Source organism: Humulus lupulus, chromosome 2 (genome assembly GCF_963169125.1).
Source record: "Humulus lupulus chromosome 2, drHumLupu1.1, whole genome shotgun sequence".
Lineage (NCBI taxonomy): Eukaryota > Viridiplantae > Streptophyta > Magnoliopsida > Rosales > Cannabaceae > Humulus > Humulus lupulus.
The window spans coordinates 287,880,509-287,898,312 of NC_084794.1; the positions used below are offsets into that span (position 1 = coordinate 287,880,509).

The 17,804-nt window shown below is 33.7% G+C and overlaps 2 protein-coding genes across 2 annotated transcripts; one reads left to right on the top strand and one right to left on the bottom strand.

The window, feature by feature from the left end:
* Nucleotides 1-1,382: 1,382 nt before the first annotated feature.
* On the bottom strand, nucleotides 1,383-9,244 carry LOC133815643 (uncharacterized). Its single transcript, XM_062248456.1, has 4 exons — nucleotides 9,182-9,244; nucleotides 3,805-3,994; nucleotides 1,973-3,531; nucleotides 1,383-1,868 (listed from the first exon to the last, which is right to left on the bottom strand). Exons 1-4 carry the CDS (start codon nucleotides 9,242-9,244, stop codon nucleotides 1,383-1,385), a joined length of 2,298 nt encoding a protein of 765 aa, XP_062104440.1.
* Nucleotides 9,135-11,574, top strand: LOC133819679 (auxin-responsive protein IAA13-like). The gene is made up of 5 exons (XM_062252979.1): nucleotides 9,135-9,751; nucleotides 10,089-10,408; nucleotides 10,597-10,720; nucleotides 10,918-10,979; nucleotides 11,079-11,574. Exons 1-5 carry the CDS (start codon nucleotides 9,354-9,356, stop codon nucleotides 11,126-11,128), a joined length of 954 nt encoding a protein of 317 aa, XP_062108963.1. The 5' UTR covers nucleotides 9,135-9,353; the 3' UTR covers nucleotides 11,129-11,574.
* The last annotated feature ends 6,230 nt before the right edge of the window (nucleotides 11,575-17,804 follow it).

The following is a 17,804-nucleotide window of genomic DNA, read 5'->3' on the forward strand; positions in this document are numbered from 1 at the left end:
ACTTTGCTCGCTGTATAAGGGTTTGGAAGTGCACCAAAGTGTGCGTATTTGGTAAATCTGTCAATCACCACCAAGATATTTGTTGCCCCATTGGACTTAGGTAAACCCACAATGAAGTCCATTGCCAAATCTTCCCAAACCCGTTCCGGCATTTCAAGAGGTTGTAGCAGCCCATAAGGTGAAGTGGGTGAGTATTTGACCGTTTGGCATGTGAGACAGCCCTGAACATAAGCCTTAACATCCTTGCGCATCCCTTGCCAGAAAAAATTTGCACTAAGACAAAGAAAAGTCTGTTCTACTCCTGCGTGACCGCCCACTAGAGATTCATGAAATTCCTTGAGCAACTGTTGTTTCAAACTGGAATGTTTGCTGATAAGAAGCCGCTGTTTGAAAAAAAGCAGGCCATCCTCGATAGAGTACAAAGTATTGTCGAGATTACCTTGCTGCCAGGCCGTATGGAGGGCTCTCAAATCGGGGCAAGTGGTATTTTCCTGGCGTAATTCATCCAGAAAATCAAAACAACCGCGACTCAAAGCTAATTGAAGTGTTGTGGCCGGTATTTCATCCCTTCTGGATAAGGCATCTGCTGCAGAATTTTGACAACCTGCTTTGTACTCAATAGAGAATTGGAACCCCAAAAGTTTCCGAAGAAATTGTTGTTGCTCGGGTGTTTGGATCACTTGTGTCAGTAACTCCCTTAGGCTCTTGTGATCCGTTCGAATAATAAAATGGCGACCCAACAAGTATTGACGCCATTTATGGACTGCCTCCACAATCGCCCTCATTTCCCTTGTATATGCCGAAGTGCCCATAAATTTTGGTCCCAATTTCTTACTGAAGAAAGCTAATGGGTGCCCATCTTTCATCAAGACCCCACCAATACCCACGTTGGATGCATCTGTCTCTACTATAAAATCCTTAGAAAAATCTGGTAGACGAAGTACCGGAGTGGCTGTCATTGCTTGTTTGAGAGTGGCAAAAGCCGCTGCTGCTGCTGCATTCCAAGTAAACTTGTCATCCTTGCGTAAGAGGTCAGTCAAGGGGGCTGTGATCGCTGCATAATGGGCTACAAACCGGCGATAATACCCCGTCAAACCAAGAAAACCCCGAAGTTGTTTGGCTGTTTGTGGGGTCAGCCAGTCGACCATGGCTTGTATTTTGGAAGGGTCGGCCCGTACACCTTGAGAAGAGACCAAGTGACCCAAATATTCTATCGATTTCTGGAAGAACAAACACTTGCTGCCCTTAGCGTAAAACTTATGTTGCCGTAGTAACTGTAGCACTAGCTTCAAGTGGTGACAATGCTCCGCTTCACTCCTGCTGTATACTAATATATCATAAAAAAAAGCAGTCACAAAATGCCGCAAAAAGGGGCGAAAGAGCTAATTCATTGTCGCTTGAAAGGTGGAGGGAGCATTGGTGAGGCCGAACGGCATAACCATAAATTCATAGTGGCCTTCGTGAGTCCGCAAGGCTGTTTTGTGAATGTCTCTATGATCCATGCGGATTTGATGATACCCCGCCCGCAAGTCAAGTTTAGAGAATACTCTAGCGCTGCCCAATTCATCAAGTAGTTCATCAATCGTAGGAATAGGAAAACGGTCTTTAACGGTGATCCCATTAAGAGCCCGATAGTCCACACAAAAGCGCCATGTACCGTCTTTCTTTTTAACCAACAAAATGGGTGAAGAATAAGGGCTAGTGCTAGGACGAATAAAACCCACAGCCAGCATCTCCTTGACCAATTGCTCAATCAAATCCTTCTGAAAATACGGGTACCGATATGGGCGAACATTAACCGGTGTGGAATCCGGTTGTAGAAATATGCGATGGTCAGTCCCTCTATGCGGCGGTAGTTGATCGGGCTCCTGAAAACATCCTCAAATTCAGTCAGAAGTTCCTGTGCATTAGAAGGAAATTGAGCTGCCAATGCGTCAAAAGGCGGCTGTTTACTCTCGGTCCTGTCCAAAACCGCTGAGAGGCGATAGATATCCTTAACCTCTCCTTCTTGAAGCATCGCATGAAACTGAGTAAAAGATAATTGGTGAGCTGCCAATTCCTTCGATCCCGCCAGCTTGATAACCGTACCTTGCCAAGTAAATTCCATTGTGAGCGCTTTATGATCATGAATACACGGACCCAACGTTTGCAGCCACTGCATCCCCAAAACAATGTCCAAACCACATATGGGTAATACATACAGATCAACAAGGAAACTATAGCCCTGCAAAATGAGTTCGACCCCTTTACATATCTTGGAACACAGCAGAAAGTTCCCATTGCCCATATAGACTTTGAATCGTTTGGTATCCTCACACTCTAAGTGCAACTGTGTGACCAACGCCTCTTGAATGAAGTTATTGTGGCTGCCCGTATCAATGAGCACTTCAACCGCTTCGGACCCATGTGTAGCCATAATCCGAAAAATACGAGGGTTCATTGAATTGGATAACGAATTCAAGCTAACTTCTTCTTCAGTCTCTTCAACCTCTTCATGCGACTCACTGTCCACCATGGTACCCATCTCCTCATCATCATAACCACACAGAATAAGCATTCGATTTTTGCACTTATGACCAAAATGAAATTTCTCATCGCAAGTAAAACAGAGACCCTTATCACGTCTCTCCTTCAACTCAGTTGGTGATAGCTTTTTAATCGGCAAGGGAGAACCTGTGGGGGCCGATATAGAAGTACCTGAAGCGAACGGTCCCGGTTTGGGCAACTGTACCAAGGAGTTCATTCCCTGGTGCGGGGTAGATGTACGGTTGGACCACGGAGCTTTAGTAACCTCCCCTCGAGGTCGAGAAGCCCAATCATCATGACGATCTTCAAATAACTGCGCCTTCGCCATTGCATCAGCCAAATCCTTAGGGGGAAGCATGAGAAGCTCACGGCGAATCTCCACCTTCAGACCCCAAATGAAGAAATTCAGGAACATCGATTCCGGAACTCCAGTGATACGAGGCATGAGAGCCTCAAATTCAGCTCTGTAATCGGACACTCTTCCTTTCTGCATGAGTTTGGAGATGCGGCCTAAGGGGTCATCGTATATGGATGTCCCAAAACGTTGCTGCAGAGCACGCAAAAACGATTCCCAGTCAGTGAACGACCCACTCTTCTCCATCCATTGGAACCAGGTGCAAGAGACTCCTTCCAGATGGAACGGCACAATGGTCAGACGAATGGGATTTTCCACTCGATGCAGATCAAAGAACTTATTGATCTTATATACCCAATCCTCCACATTAGTCCCATCGAACTTGGGTACCTTGACCCTCAGTGTTTTCAAAATGGAATTGACTTCATAAGCTTCTGGTTCAGAGTGTGAACGTCGACTTGGGGTGCGACCCGATTCCCTCATCGCACTGGTGTCGCCCGTCAAGCCTGGCGACGGTGGTGGTGGTCCTTGGGAAAGTCGTTCCCCAGTCTTCGCCATATGTTGGTCCAACAAGGTGGTAAACTTCTCCAATTGTGACTCTGAATGCTGTTTGAAAGTAGCTTCCAGGGCCTGTAACATGGCAGCAATATCTTCATTTTTCATGGTGAAAAAAAAAATCAATGAAAGCACCAAATAATAGCAATTCTGCACTCTTTGAGTCAGTGCCAAACTCCCACAATACTCAGTATTTCATTCAAGATAAGGAAACCCAGAAAAATACATTGTTCCAAATATATACTTACAACCAAAAATCAGAAATTACAAATTGGAAGCATAACCGAATATGGTTGCAAAACTTCTCTCAGCTCAACGTCCGAAGTGTCCAACGAAATCCTCCAGCCATCGAGGTCTCACGCGCTTACGTGGCTTACGCGCTTCACCCTTCTCTTCTGCATTGCCGACTATCTCTTCTTTCTCTTGTTCTGGTTGAATGTCTTCACGCGTGATATGTTCTTCTGCTTCCTGGGCTTCTTGGGTTGCAAGGTCTAACCATCCTCTCACACCTTCGTGGGCCAAGCCAGTATCCAGCTCGATTGGGCTTGTGACTTGGGCCTGTGTAACAGTGTAATTGTAATCAGGGTAAATCAATAGAAAAATAAATGAAAATAAAATATAGAAGAATCATAATTATTATTTGTATTATGTTGTTTATTAAAGCTGATTAGAAATGAAATCAGAATCGTCTTTTCCTATTTACATAATCGGAAATGAACTCATAATGTTAAATTGACTAAATTATAATTTTTTATTAAAAAATAATGTAGCATTTTGGTAAGATGGATTTTTGAAGGACAAAATTGTCTTTTTGATTTTAGTATTAAAAAATTAAACAAAAAGAAAAATAAGTTATTGAGGGTAATGAGATTCTCTTGGTATTTGTAGGGAGAAGTATGTATATTATTTTCTCTCTTTCTAACTCTACTTATCTCTCTCATTCTTTAGTCTAGTAAACATATGAACGAAAGGCATTACTACACATATAATTCTCATTGCCATTAAATAAACATACAATATGAGGAATAAAATAACCATTTAACTCTTTATAACTTGAAAAATGAAAAAGGTTAAATTAATGTGAAGACTATTTTTATTGTTGTAAAGGTAGGTACCACCATCATACTTCGTGTAAGGATAGAAACAAGGTGGAAAATGTCTCCGTTATTCTTGTTTTTACATTCTACTTTAGTCTCTTATTAAAAAAATTCTATTCTATTATTATTATTATTAGAATTTGCCTATCTATTATTTTTTTAATAAAGGTTTATATATACATAGATTATTGACATGTATTTATTAGAAATATTTATCTAATTAATTTATTATGTATTGTATATGTATTTATGAAAGAAAAGTAATTATTTTGTATTGCAAATTTATGTGTTTATTTTATAAGTACCCAAATTTTTTAATTATGATTATTTTCTATATATAATTTTAATTTTAATTTTGTATTCTAAACAACCAATTTTCAAAATCGTTAATAAGACTATTATTTCAATAACAAAAGAAAAATAACTACTATATTTCCCATTCAAAATTAGTCTTTACTCTAACTTCTAAAGTTTACACCTTTCAAATTATATTTTTGTTACTTTTTTATTTATTTATTTTTTCATATTGTGTTGTTAATTATTTTTATGTATAAGTTAGAAACAAAAATGTCTAATAGAATTTTTTTATTCGTGTATGATCAACTAAAGAAAAAAAAAATATACATAAAAAAAATTGATTCAATCACAAATGAAGTAGTTTTTTTTATAAATAATTTAAAAAAATGACAATTATTTTTTCTTTTCCTTTGCTCCTTTAATAATTTTAGGCTTTAATTTCTAAATTCACATAAAGCCTTGGTACTCTTTTGGGGCGGGGCTCCATGGGATCCATCCCATCCACACTAAGAAATTTTATATTTTTAACTTTTTTTTTTCAACAATAGGAAAGGTAATATTTAAATTTGAGACCCCAAGATAATATAGAACTACTAGGCTGCTTTTTCTATCATATGATCACATTTTATTCTAGTTCATATTTGAATTTATATCTTGTATATATAATTGGTTAGTAATATATATATATATATTAATTAACACTTGTTTTCTTATCAAGAAATATATTATTTTAGTATCATATCATTCTTTGTCCTCATAAAATCAAATTTTAATCAATTGTTGATAAATTATAAAATAATTATTATCCTAACAAGAGAAAACAATCATTCACTTATTTTAATATAAGCTAAATGCATTTGACTAGAATCCATAATATAATTAAAATAAATAAAATTTTGACCCTAGGCTCCTCTTATTTGTTATTTCATACATCTTTTAGTTGAATATACATTTTTGTTATGCTATGAAAATGAGTAAAGTTTTTTATAATTTTTGAGAATAGAACAATAAAACTAGCATTTAAAAACAAAATGGAAGCAAAATACCATATTATTGTTATTACTATACATATAAACCTTTTTTTTATATAGGAAGGCTTTTTATTTTATTTAAATCTTATATTGTATGAAATGATATTAATTGATGCACAAATTAAGTTTAAAAAAAACAATAACAATAACATATAGGAAAGAATTGAAGCAATTAATGAACTATATAATAATAATAAAACAAATATATTTTTTAATTTTTTTTTTGGAAAGGAATAATAAAACAAGTATACACATATAAAAGTAGTGGGAATTAAGCATGCAACATTGACTATTTTATTTAGGTCCTTTCTTTCCCAAACAATCACTTGATTAGACTTATCTGTACCAAACAAACAAATTTTTTTTGCTTAGCTGTGGTCCCTAATTTGGTATAAATTTACATTTAAAACACATTGTCCTAAGTTTACACCCCAACATACATATATAAAGAAAATAGTCCCTTTTCTTTTTCTTTTTTTATTATTATTGTTAATGTTAATTTCTCATATATATATTTATAAATTAATAATAATAAATAAATAACCTACTTTTGTGAAGGCCCACCACCCACTGTGAATGCATCTCTTTAGGTCTCAACTTTCTAAAACAAGGTTTTGTGCTATTTGTCTTCTATATAGTAGACAACATATAGTTGAAAAAGAAAATAAGGCAATGAGAAGTGAGATATAACATATAATATAATTTAATTAGAATATAAATGCTTTTGCTTCTAATTGACTCTACCTTTAGACTAAACCAACATTACTACTTTTTATGATAAAGCTTACCCAAAAGGACACCTAAGATGAAATAATTAAAAAAATAAATAATAATTTTTATTTAATTACTGTTTTCATGACTTGATGATCTCTATCAAATCCCATTAGTTAAATTAAATTAAATTAAATCCCCTATCTCCCTATATACTATATACTATATACTATATACTATATACTATTGTTTGCTCTCTTTGTTTTAGTTTTTGGTGGTATATATAATAATAAAGCTAGCTAGAAGGTAAAATATAGTGAATATGCTTACCCTATTTATATAATACATTTTAATAATTTATCCATTTAATTAGACAAAACAGACACACAAAAAGGACCCCTTTGAATGGTGGTGCTCTTGTACTTTTGCTGCTACATTATAGAATATTTTTTTATTATTATTATTAATTATTATTATTAATTATTATTATCATGATTTTTTTACAATAGAAATTAACATATTACCGGGTCTTATCTTAATCAAACTTTTCTCACTCCATCCAAAGTCCTTTAATTTTTTCTTCTTTCTCCTTCTCTTTTCAAGAAATCAATCAATTGTTGGAGGAGACCACAAAACAAAAACAAGAAATGTGGGTATTGACAGTTCAACTTCTTTTCATTTGTTTAATCAGCAAGTAGGGTAAGAAAATCAATTTCATTGTCAAAGATAAAGTATTTTTTTTATATTTTGCTTACATTGTTCAATAATAGTGATTAGTGTGCGATAAATGATAATTTTATACAGGGTTGTCTCGAGTAATCTGCAAAAGTTGAATTTCTAACAATTTTTACTGGTTGTCGAACAATTGGAAGGAGCCACATAACTTGTGTTGTTGCTCCTCAAAACCAGCATCGACGTTCTTTTATGTGTCATTATCAATAAGTGTGTAGATAATGAAATTTTTTGGTTTTAACAGCTTGTTTTGTTAATTTTAATAGAATATTTTAAATATTTAATGGAATATACTTTTAAAATCAATTAAAAAGATATATTTATTAATTATATTAATATAAATTTAAAATATACGTTTAAAACTAATTAAAAGTAGGTATTTATTAATTATATTAATATAAATTTAAATTCAAATGTTATAAAATATGATTATTATAATAATATATAATACAATATTAAATATTTAATAATTATATTAATATAAATTTAAATATTATAAAATATTATTATGATAATAATATATAATCACAATTTTTTTTTTACTAATTATATTAATATGAATTCAAATATTATAAATATGATTATTATAATAATATTCAATACAAAATTAGATATTTAATACTTTGTATTAATATAAATTTAAATATTATAAAATATTATTATAATTATAATTATAATATATAATACATAATCTTAATTTTTATTAAAAAAATTATTATTTATGTTTTGAAAAGTTATCATATTTAAAAGTATATAATATATTTGCATGTATAGTAACATAAAATTATACTATTTTACTATTTAAGTGCATGATTTTGGCAAAAAAGAACACTAAGACTAATTATGCTAAAGCCATAGTAGTTGTCTAAGTTAATAGCTCCAAAGCTCCAAAGAGTCCAAAGTTGTTCATTATATCATTAACCATCATGCCAAGAACAAAAAGAGAGAAAAAACTCATTATTCTACCAAAGAAAGCAAAGGTCTTTGCATCATTTCCGATCTCTTTATCTCATTATAAAAAATTTCTATATAATTTATTATCATTGTTATTATTATTATTATTAAAAGAAAGTGGGGCTGCTTAGTGTCTAACTTATTTTAATTTTTAATGTTGTTTATATTAACACAAATTTGGCTCCGCCAGAAAAGACACTTGGTGGTCCATTTCCAAAATACCAGGCCAATTTAAGACACCTAACAAATAATAATAATAAACCCAAAAAAAAAGTTTGTAACTTTTTATGTCAAAATAAAACTACAAACACACTTTTATTTCAAACAAATGCCTTAAAAACATTGAAAACAAAACGCCAATAAAATCTTTCACTTTTTCAACAAAACACTTCAAAAAAAAAAAAAGTCATTTTAATCCACTAATTGATCAAAAAATTCAAGTACAAAATTACAAAAAATAAATTAGTAAAAACTGAGTTAAATATTTTTATCTATTCTATAACAATTAAGTTATGTTATTATTTACGTATAATGCTTATAAAGAAGGCTCAACAAACATAAATTTTTACACAAATTTTTTACAATTAATATAAAAGATAATAACATATGAGATAATTTATTTATTTTTAGTTTGAAGGTGTTTTAAGAATCTTTCTTCTTTTTCTTCCTTCCACATTAAAAGTAAATATATTGATTTTAGTCTAATTAGTTCTTGATGTCTTCTCTTTTTTTTTTAACAATTATTATAATTAATTAAATTAAAATAAATATACCAAAACAGAGATAGACAGATTCTCAAGAGATATGAACCATGTCAAGAAAAAATGGGGTTGGGTGGTGAGAGTGCTAGGCGCACTCCCAGACATATGGGTCCCATCACCATCATCATCATCATCACCACCTTCTTCTTCTTCTTCTCCAACCCAACCCCATTTCTCTGTTTTTATCTTTACATCTCTCCTTACACCCTTTTCCTCCTCCTCCATTTCTCTAACATTCTCTCCTTAAACACACCAAGCCTCTCTCCCTCTTTTTCTCTATCTCACAGTTTCACCGAAGGCAGAAACTTTTTCTTGTTATCATATCTCTGCTTTGATGAAAGGAACTCTGGGTCTTCTGGGTGGTAGTGGTGGTGGTGGTTCTTGTGGAAGCTCTTCGAATGAGTCAGTAGTGGTAGCTGCTTCCAAAGTGGAAGAAGACTACGTGGGCATGTCGTCTGAAGCGACGTCGTATGGTGTTGAGTCCGACCTTGAACTGGGCTTGGGGCTCAGCCTCGGTAGTGGTGGTGGTGGTGGTCGGAAATCTAAGACGTCCACGTGGGGTGAGTGTGGTCGTATCTTGATGGCCAAGGACTTCCCTTCTCGTGGACCGTCTTCGGCACCAAACTCTCGTTTGGCTAATATTAAGACTGGTGCTGTTGCTGTCGCCGGGACTAAAAGAACCGCTGCTGACTCTGTTTCTCAAGACGGTGGCTCTTCTCCTCCCAGGGTCAGGTAATAACAACTCTCTCTCTCTCTCTCTCTCTTTTGATGGTATTTGGAAGTCAAATATGGACACTCGTAAGAAGAAAAATAAACCCCACCAAAGAAAAAAGTTTTATAACAGTTGCTACCAAGTTCCTTCATGATTTTGATGATTTCATTGTAGTTATAGTATATATGTGTTCGCTATAAATATGTATTAAGCTTTCCTGTTATCCTTTGTGAAAATATGTATATGTATCCTGTATTAGCTGTGTCTATATATATATATGTATATATTTTTAGTACTGTATTAATTCTGGGGAGTTTTTTTTAACAATTTTTTTTATGATTTCTGGTGTGAAAGCAGTCAGGTTGTGGGGTGGCCACCAATAAGAGCTTCCAGGTTGCATAATCAAGCAAAGACTTCAAGGGCTGCTGAAGATGAGAAGGTGATGGGAGACAAAGAAAAATCCAAGGAGGCTTTAAAGAAGAAGACTAATGATGTTGGCAATGGCAAGGCCAATCTTGCTGTCAAAGAACAAGGGCATCTTGGTTATGTCAAAGTCAACATAGATGGCATAGCTATTGGGAGGAAAGTTGACTTGAGTGCTCACTCTTGTTATGAAACTTTATCCCAAACCCTGGTGGACATGTTTTTCAGACCTAATTTAACTGTGAACTTAAATGGTTAGTTTAGTTCTCTTTCTTTCTATTTTTAGATGAGATGTCTGGTTGAGTAGGCTTAGTTGCACATGCCTCTGATCATGATATGGATGATCAACTTTTGCCTATTTGATGAGTGTTTTCAATGATGATATGTGGAATGATCTTTCTTTATAAAAAATTGGTATTGACTGTTGTAAATGTCTATTTAGGATCAAGTGGAGAGAAGGAGCAAGCAGCAAAATCCTCCAAGCTTTTGGATGGGTCCTCTGAGTTTGCTCTGACTTATGAAGACAAAGATGGTGATTGGATGCTTGTGGGAGATGTCCCTTGGAGGTATGTCACTTCTCTTAAGAAATGTTTTAACAGTAATAGTCAATTACTAGATATTCTAGTTTCATTTGTTTATAGTAAAATAGTTGAAGATGAAGAAAACCACCAAAGATACACATCATAGTATTGCTTTCCCCTCCATTATCCATATCTAAATAGTATGGCTAATCATATTGCCTCATTCTTGTTTTTCCATTTAGGATGTTCCTTGGCTCAGTGAAAAGGCTCAGAATCATGAGAACCTCGGAAGCTAATGGACTCGGTATGTTAGTTCGCAACTATCTTATGTTGGTTTTGATTTCAAGCAATCCTGTGATTTGCCTTATTCATTTTTTTTCTTTTGCTGATTATCTATTTGCAGCTCCAAGATTTCAAGAAAGGAATGAAAGACAAAGATGCAAGCCTATATAGAATCATTCCATCCCTTTATATTTCCTTGTCCTTTTTTTTTATAATCTGCTAAGATGAAGAAAAACAACAACCTACAGTTTTTACAACAGAAGCAAAGTAGAGAAGTTGATGAGACAGTGTTTTGCTGAGCTTGGTCTTCAACCAGTTTATGTTTGCTCTCTCTTTTTTCTTTTTTTCTTTTTCCAAATATATTTTTATTTCATTTTGGTTTAAAAAACCACTCTCTGGTTCTTGTTGCCTTTTTTTTTTTTGGGAGATAGGGCTATGTTAGTTTACTTTTACAACTTCATATACAGTGCCAGCAGAAAAACCTGCATACTTGGTTAACTGCTGGTTTCTCATACTGTAAATATTGGAGTATCTTTATATCTAGAGTGTTCTAGTTTGCTGGAAGAAAAGCTTGTGTTGTTTTGATTATTGTTAAATCTATTATTTTTGGTTGTGCTGGTTGTGTTTTATTTACTCTTTCTTACATCAAAACATCTCTATAAACCAGCAAAGAAAAACCTTTCAATATGACTCATCTCGATAGACTTGCCTTTTACAGCAAGTGATCTCAAAGATGAAGAGCTCAAGTCTTCATAAAGTTTCAAACTAAACTTGAAAATTTTCTAAACTCCAGCTCATCCTGAAAAGGATGTTGTCCAAAGTTTAACAAAGCATAATTGAAAATGTATATTAGGCACACAAAAAAAGGGTATGAAAAACTTGCTTAGTTAAATTTTTATACAAACTCATCTTTTCCTTGATTATATAGCATTCAAAATATAGTCTTAAAAGGAAAAACATTAACTTGAAAAACTGTTGTCCTTGCTGTTGAAAAATTGGACAATGTTGTAGGTTTAACTTTATGCAATCATAACAGTTTGGACCTCTAGCTAATTTGTACCCAATTCAAGGAATAGTAAGTGGTGATGGCCTTAGGCATAATTACCTTCTTTTTAAATGATTGTGGGACAACTGTATTTTACAATACATCAAACTTGTCTGGCTCTTTTTTGATTTGATAGCCATGCTTTCTTGCTGGTTTCCATTTTACATTCTCAAAGAATTTTATAAAGTTTCACCAAAAGAAATAGCTTACCACTTTTCAACACATGCTACATTCTCTCAATTTGGCCATATGAAAGTGAAATTTGAGTGACTGAAGTGAGTTCATGTAAGTTCAAACATACCATTTTCTGTTATATATTTCTATTTAAAGCACCACCAATAGAGAACTTTGAATCATGTTTCAAGAAAATGCCAAGGTGAACACAATGGCTTTATTCAAGATATATTTTTTGGGATGAAATATTTCAGAAGAGCTTTTATGATATTTTTCTTCATGTGTTTTGTTGAACCTAATGATAAGAAGCTACATTGGTGGTATAGTTTCTTATTTAAAAAAATGGAAAATTACATCCTCTTATTAAGTTATTTTTGTAAGTATTTTTTTTTTAACTTCTCTGTACTTATTTTATATATTAGTTATAGTCATGTAAAATCCCAAAAAACTTATGATTTTTTTTTTCAATGACTAAAATGTGCTACTATACTTTTGAAAATATCCCATGAAACATTTAATGTTTTTCTATAAAAAAAATATATTGAATTTAATATATTTATCTTAATTATATGTAATCTCTTATAAACCTTATAATGATGTGATGTGGCTTTAAATTAAAAAAAAATAACATAAATAATCATAATTAAAATAAATTTATTTATTTGGGGTCACAATTGTATTTATAAAAATGTGTGTTGGGTCATTATATAAATGAGTCAAATTTATGTGGTCTATTTTTTAATAAAGTTTATGACTTAAGGGCATGATTGTCATGATTTTTATATGTGGATACCATTGAGACAATTTCTGATTTGATGAGGGGCCAAATTAGAAATAGTAAATAAATTATTAATTACTGTTTTTCAGTTATTAATAAACAGGTTGGTCCCCATTTTTTGCATCGCTTCATATATCGTATCTTTATTCTTGAATCCCCATCATCAAGAAAGTGAGGTTCCAGAGAGAAATATTGATGCAAAAATTGGAAGATCATACCATTCAAAATCGATTCTATGGACTCCGGTACGCTTCCGCTAATCTTTGATTATATTGTTTGATTCTCGTGAATTAATTAGGGTTAAATTCAGATTAAAGTTTTTCTAACATGTGGTATCAGAGCATCCCTAAATTAGTTCTTGAGAATTTATGGTATTATTGGTCTTCCATGAAATTCTTTTTGTCCTTGTGTATATGTATATTTTTATTTGAGAATGAATTATGTTAATGGCTATTAATACGAAGAAGAAGATATATATATATATTTGTTTAAGTTTTGTTCAAGGAGAAGAATCGACTGCTGCGATTACTGTTTTTATTGAATACATAAAACAAAAACTGCGATTACTGTTTAAAACAAAACTGTTTTATTAAGTTTTGTTTTATCGACTGTTATCTATTTTATTATATATATATATAGAATAAAATAAAAACAAAAACAGATTACAGTTTCTTTTTTGTTTTTATATGAATATATATATATATATATAAAGAATAAAACAAAAATCATATTACCAACGATTACAGTTTTTTATTTTTTTGTTTTCTATATGGATATATATATATATTTTATTGGGTTTTCATTATTATTATTATTTTATTAAATATATAATAATAATAATAATAATAATACAGTAACAATTTAATTCAAATTTTGGTTTTAGAATTTTTTTTTAAGGATATCTAATATTTAGTTCAATTAATTGAAACAAAATATCACCAAAATGATCTTTTTTGTGTAGATTAATTTAATTAAAATATCAAGATAATTGTGTGTATGTAATTCATGTGTTTATTAACTGACCCAAAGGTAAGTTAATATTTAACAGAGTTTCATACATACATATGGTGATAAATGTGTGACAATTATAATGTATTTTTGTGTGAATAATATGTTAGTCCAAAGATTGCATATTATTTGACATAATTTATTGTCAATGTTTGATCGCTATAACAAGAGTACCGCTTATAATTAATATTATTGTCCAAAGACTTGATATTAATGATGTGTTTGGTATCTTGAGATGGGATTAACCATTATTTGAATTTATTGTTTAATTTGGTTTCTTATATGAGCATGTTATTTATGTAATTGTACTGTTCTGTTTTCAGCTGTTGCTACTGTATATGCTAATCTTAATTCAGTGCTGGTCCTTAATGGTAATAACTTTAAGGACTGGAAGGAGAACATTTTCATTGTTCTTGGCTGCATGGATCTTGACCTTGCATTAAGGATGGATCGACCTGCTTCTCTTACGGATGCTAGTACCTCCGAGCAAAGGAGGATTTATGAGAAGTGGGACCGTTCAAACCGCATGAGTCTTATGATCATCAAGCGCGGCATACCTGAGGCTTTTCGGGGTGCAGTGTCCGAAGAGGTCACCGATGCCACAACTTTCCTTGCTGAAATTGAGAAACGCTTTGCAAAAAGCGATAAGGTGGAAACAAGTACTCTTTTAAAGAAACTTATTTCCATGAGGTTTAAGGGCAAGAAAAACATAAGGGAGTACATTATGGAAATGTCTCACCTTGCTTCAAAGTTGAAGGCACTAAAGCTTGAGCTTTCGGATGACTTGCTTGTGCATTTAGTGCCTATCTCTTTTCCTCCACAATTCAGTCAATTCAAGGTCAGTTACAACTGTCAAAGGGAGAAGTGGACTCTTAATGAGCTCATTTCATTTTGTGTTCAAGAGGAAGAAAGATTGAAGCAAGAGAAGACTGAAAGTGCTCATTTGGCAAGCACCTCTAAGGATAAGGGCAAGAAAAGGAAGAATGAGGCTGTTAAGGATAAGGGTCCAGCACATAAGAAACAAACTCAAGCCAACAACGATGGTGGTTGTTTCTTTTGCAACATGAAAGGACACGCGAAGAAGGAATGTGCTAAGTACATTGCATGGCGAGCAAAGAAAGGTACATTTCTTACTTTGGTCTGTTCGTAAATTTAGCTTCAGTACCAAGAAACACTTGGTGGTTAGATTCCGGTGCTACTACTAACATCAGTATTTCAATGCAGGGTTGCCTGAGTTACCGAAAGCCAAGTGATGCTGAAAGAAGCATTTATGTGGGAGACAGCAAGTCGGTGAATGTGGAAGCAATAGGGCATTTTAGGTTGTTGTTAAGTACTGGTTACTATTTGGACTTAATAGATACTTTTGTTGTACCGTCATTTAGGCGGAATTTGGTTTCTGTTTCTTGTTTGGACAAATTAGGTTATTGTTGTTCATTTGGAAACAACTGCTTTAGTTTATCTATTAATTCAAATACTGTTGGAACTGGTTCTCTTATGGTTTATGACAACTTATATTTGCTTGACACCGTTGCTTCTTATAATGAAACCTTAAATGTGGAATCACGTGGTACTAAGCGTAAAATAGATAATGAAAAATCAAGTTCCTTATGGCACAAACAGTTAGGTCACATCTCTAGAAATAGAGTTGAGCGACTTGTGTCTGATGGAATCTTGGATTCAATTGATTTTTCAGACTTTGATGTTTGCATTGAATGCATCAAAGGCAAACAAACCAAAACAAAGAAATTAGGTGCGAAAAGAGCTATGGACGTCTTAAAGTTGATACATACGGACATTTGTGGGCCATTTCCTACACCTTCTTGGAATGGTCAACAATATTTTGTATCATTCATAGATGATTACTCGAGATATGCGTACCTATTTCTACTTCATGAAAAGTCTCAAGTCTTGGACGTGTTCAAATCTTTTAAGGCTGAAGTTGAGAATCAACTTAGCAAAAGAATAAAGCAAGTCAGGTCTGACCGTGGTGGTGAGTACTATGGTAGATATGACGGATCAGGTGAACAACGTCCAGGACCTTTTGCCAGATATCTAGAGGAGTGTGGAATTGTCCCACAGTACACTATGCCGGGATCTCCTAGCATGAATGGTGTTTCTGAAAGACGAAACCGTACTCTTAAAGATATGGTAAGGAGTATGATCAATCATTCAACCTTACCTGAATCACTCTGGGGAGAGGCACTTAAGACAGCAGCCTACATTTTGAATAGGGTACCAACTAAAGCAGTTGCAAAAACACCTTATGAGCTTTGGACGGGGCGAAAGCCTAGTCTTAAGCACTTTCACGTTTGGGGATGTCCAGCTGAAGCTAGGCCTTATAGGCCAAATGAAAAGAAGCTGGAACCCAAAACTGTGAGCAGCTACTTTATTGGATATTCTTAGCGATCTAGGGGTTTCAAGTTTTATGATCCCAAAGTAAAGAATATATTTGGAACGGGAACTGCAAATTTTTTTGAGGATATTGAGTTTGGGGGGAGAAATACGGTTAAGGACTTTGTTTTTGAGGAGGATTTAGAATCAACCACTCTTCTTGAAGATGAGTTGATTTCTATTCCATTAGTTGCTTTTGACAATGTTCAGGATTCCAATCCTGATATTGATCAAGTTTTAGATCAAGAGCAACCAAACATAGTCAATCAAACCCCAGAGGTACAAACTCAACAACCTCAAGAACAAGTGCCTTTGCGACGATCCACTAGAGAAAGAAGAAATACTATTAATCCAGATGAATACATAGTGTATCTTCAAGAACATGAGGATGACATTGGAATGATGGTAGATGATCCAATCAACTTTCATCAAGCCATGAAAAGTTCTAACTCTCAAAAGTGGAATGAAGCAATGAATGAAGAGTATAAGTCTATACAAGACAATAAAGTTTGGGAGCTTGTCCCATTACCAGAAGGAAAGAAACCGATTGGTTGCAAATGGATTTTTAAGACAAAACGGGATTCAAAAGGTAATGTGGAAAGGTATAAAGCTCGTCTTGTAGCAAAATGATATACTCAAAAGGAAGGGATTGACTTTAAGGAGACATTTTCTCCAGTTTCATCAAAGGACTCTTTTAGGACAATCATGACACTTGTTGCACATTATGATTTAGAGCTTCATCAAATGGATGTGAAAATAGCATTTCTCAATGGAAACATTGATGAAACAATATATATGATGCAGCCTGAAAACTTTGTGTCAGGAGACCCAAAGAAGATGGTTAGCAAATTGACCAAATCCATTTATGGGCTCAAACAAGCTTCCCGTCAATGGTACCACAAATTTCATCAAGTGATTCTCTCGTTTGGTTTTGAGATGAATGTTGTTGATGATTGTGTGTATCACAAGTTCAGTGGGAGTAAACACGTTTTCCTGGTTTTGTATGTTGATGACATACTGCTTGCCACAAATGATATAGGCATGTTGCACGAAACCAAGAGATTTCTGTCAAGAAATTTTGAGATGAAAGATCTTGGTGACGCCTCTTTTGTTTTAGGAATTCAAATACATCGAGACCGTTCTCGGGGTATTCTTGGATTATCACAAAAGAGCTATATCGATAAAGTACTCAAAAGGTTTGGCATGCAAGATTGTAGACCAGGTGATACCCCTGTCGTTAAAGGAGACATATTTAGTCTTAAGCAATGCCCTAAAGCAAGCCTTGAAATTCAAGAAATGCAAAAGATTCCCTACGCTTCAGCTGTTGGGAGTCTAATGTATGCTCAAGTTTGTACGCGTCCGGATATAGCGTACATTGTTGGAGTGTTAGGCAGATACTTAAGCAATCCAGGAATTGATCACTGGAAAGCAGCCAAAAAGGTTATGAGATA

Coding starts and splice junctions, on each gene's coding strand:
- LOC133815643 (XM_062248456.1), bottom strand. CDS start 9,244: ATGGAGGAGGAGGAAAAGGGTGTAAGGAGAGATGTAAAGATAAAAACA. Junction 3,532..3,804: donor GGGTGAAGCGCGTAAGCCAC/GTAAGCGCGTGA, acceptor TGAAAAATGAAG/ATATTGCTGCCATGTTACAG. Junction 1,869..1,972: donor ATATCTATCGCCTCTCAGCG/GTTTTGGACAGG, acceptor GGATGTTTTCAG/GAGCCCGATCAACTACCGCC.
- LOC133819679 (XM_062252979.1), top strand. CDS start 9,354: ATGAAAGGAACTCTGGGTCTTCTGGGTGGTAGTGGTGGTGGTGGTTCT. Junction 9,752..10,088: donor TCTTCTCCTCCCAGGGTCAG/GTAATAACAACT, acceptor GTGTGAAAGCAG/TCAGGTTGTGGGGTGGCCAC. Junction 10,980..11,078: donor CTCGGAAGCTAATGGACTCG/GTATGTTAGTTC, acceptor ATCTATTTGCAG/CTCCAAGATTTCAAGAAAGG.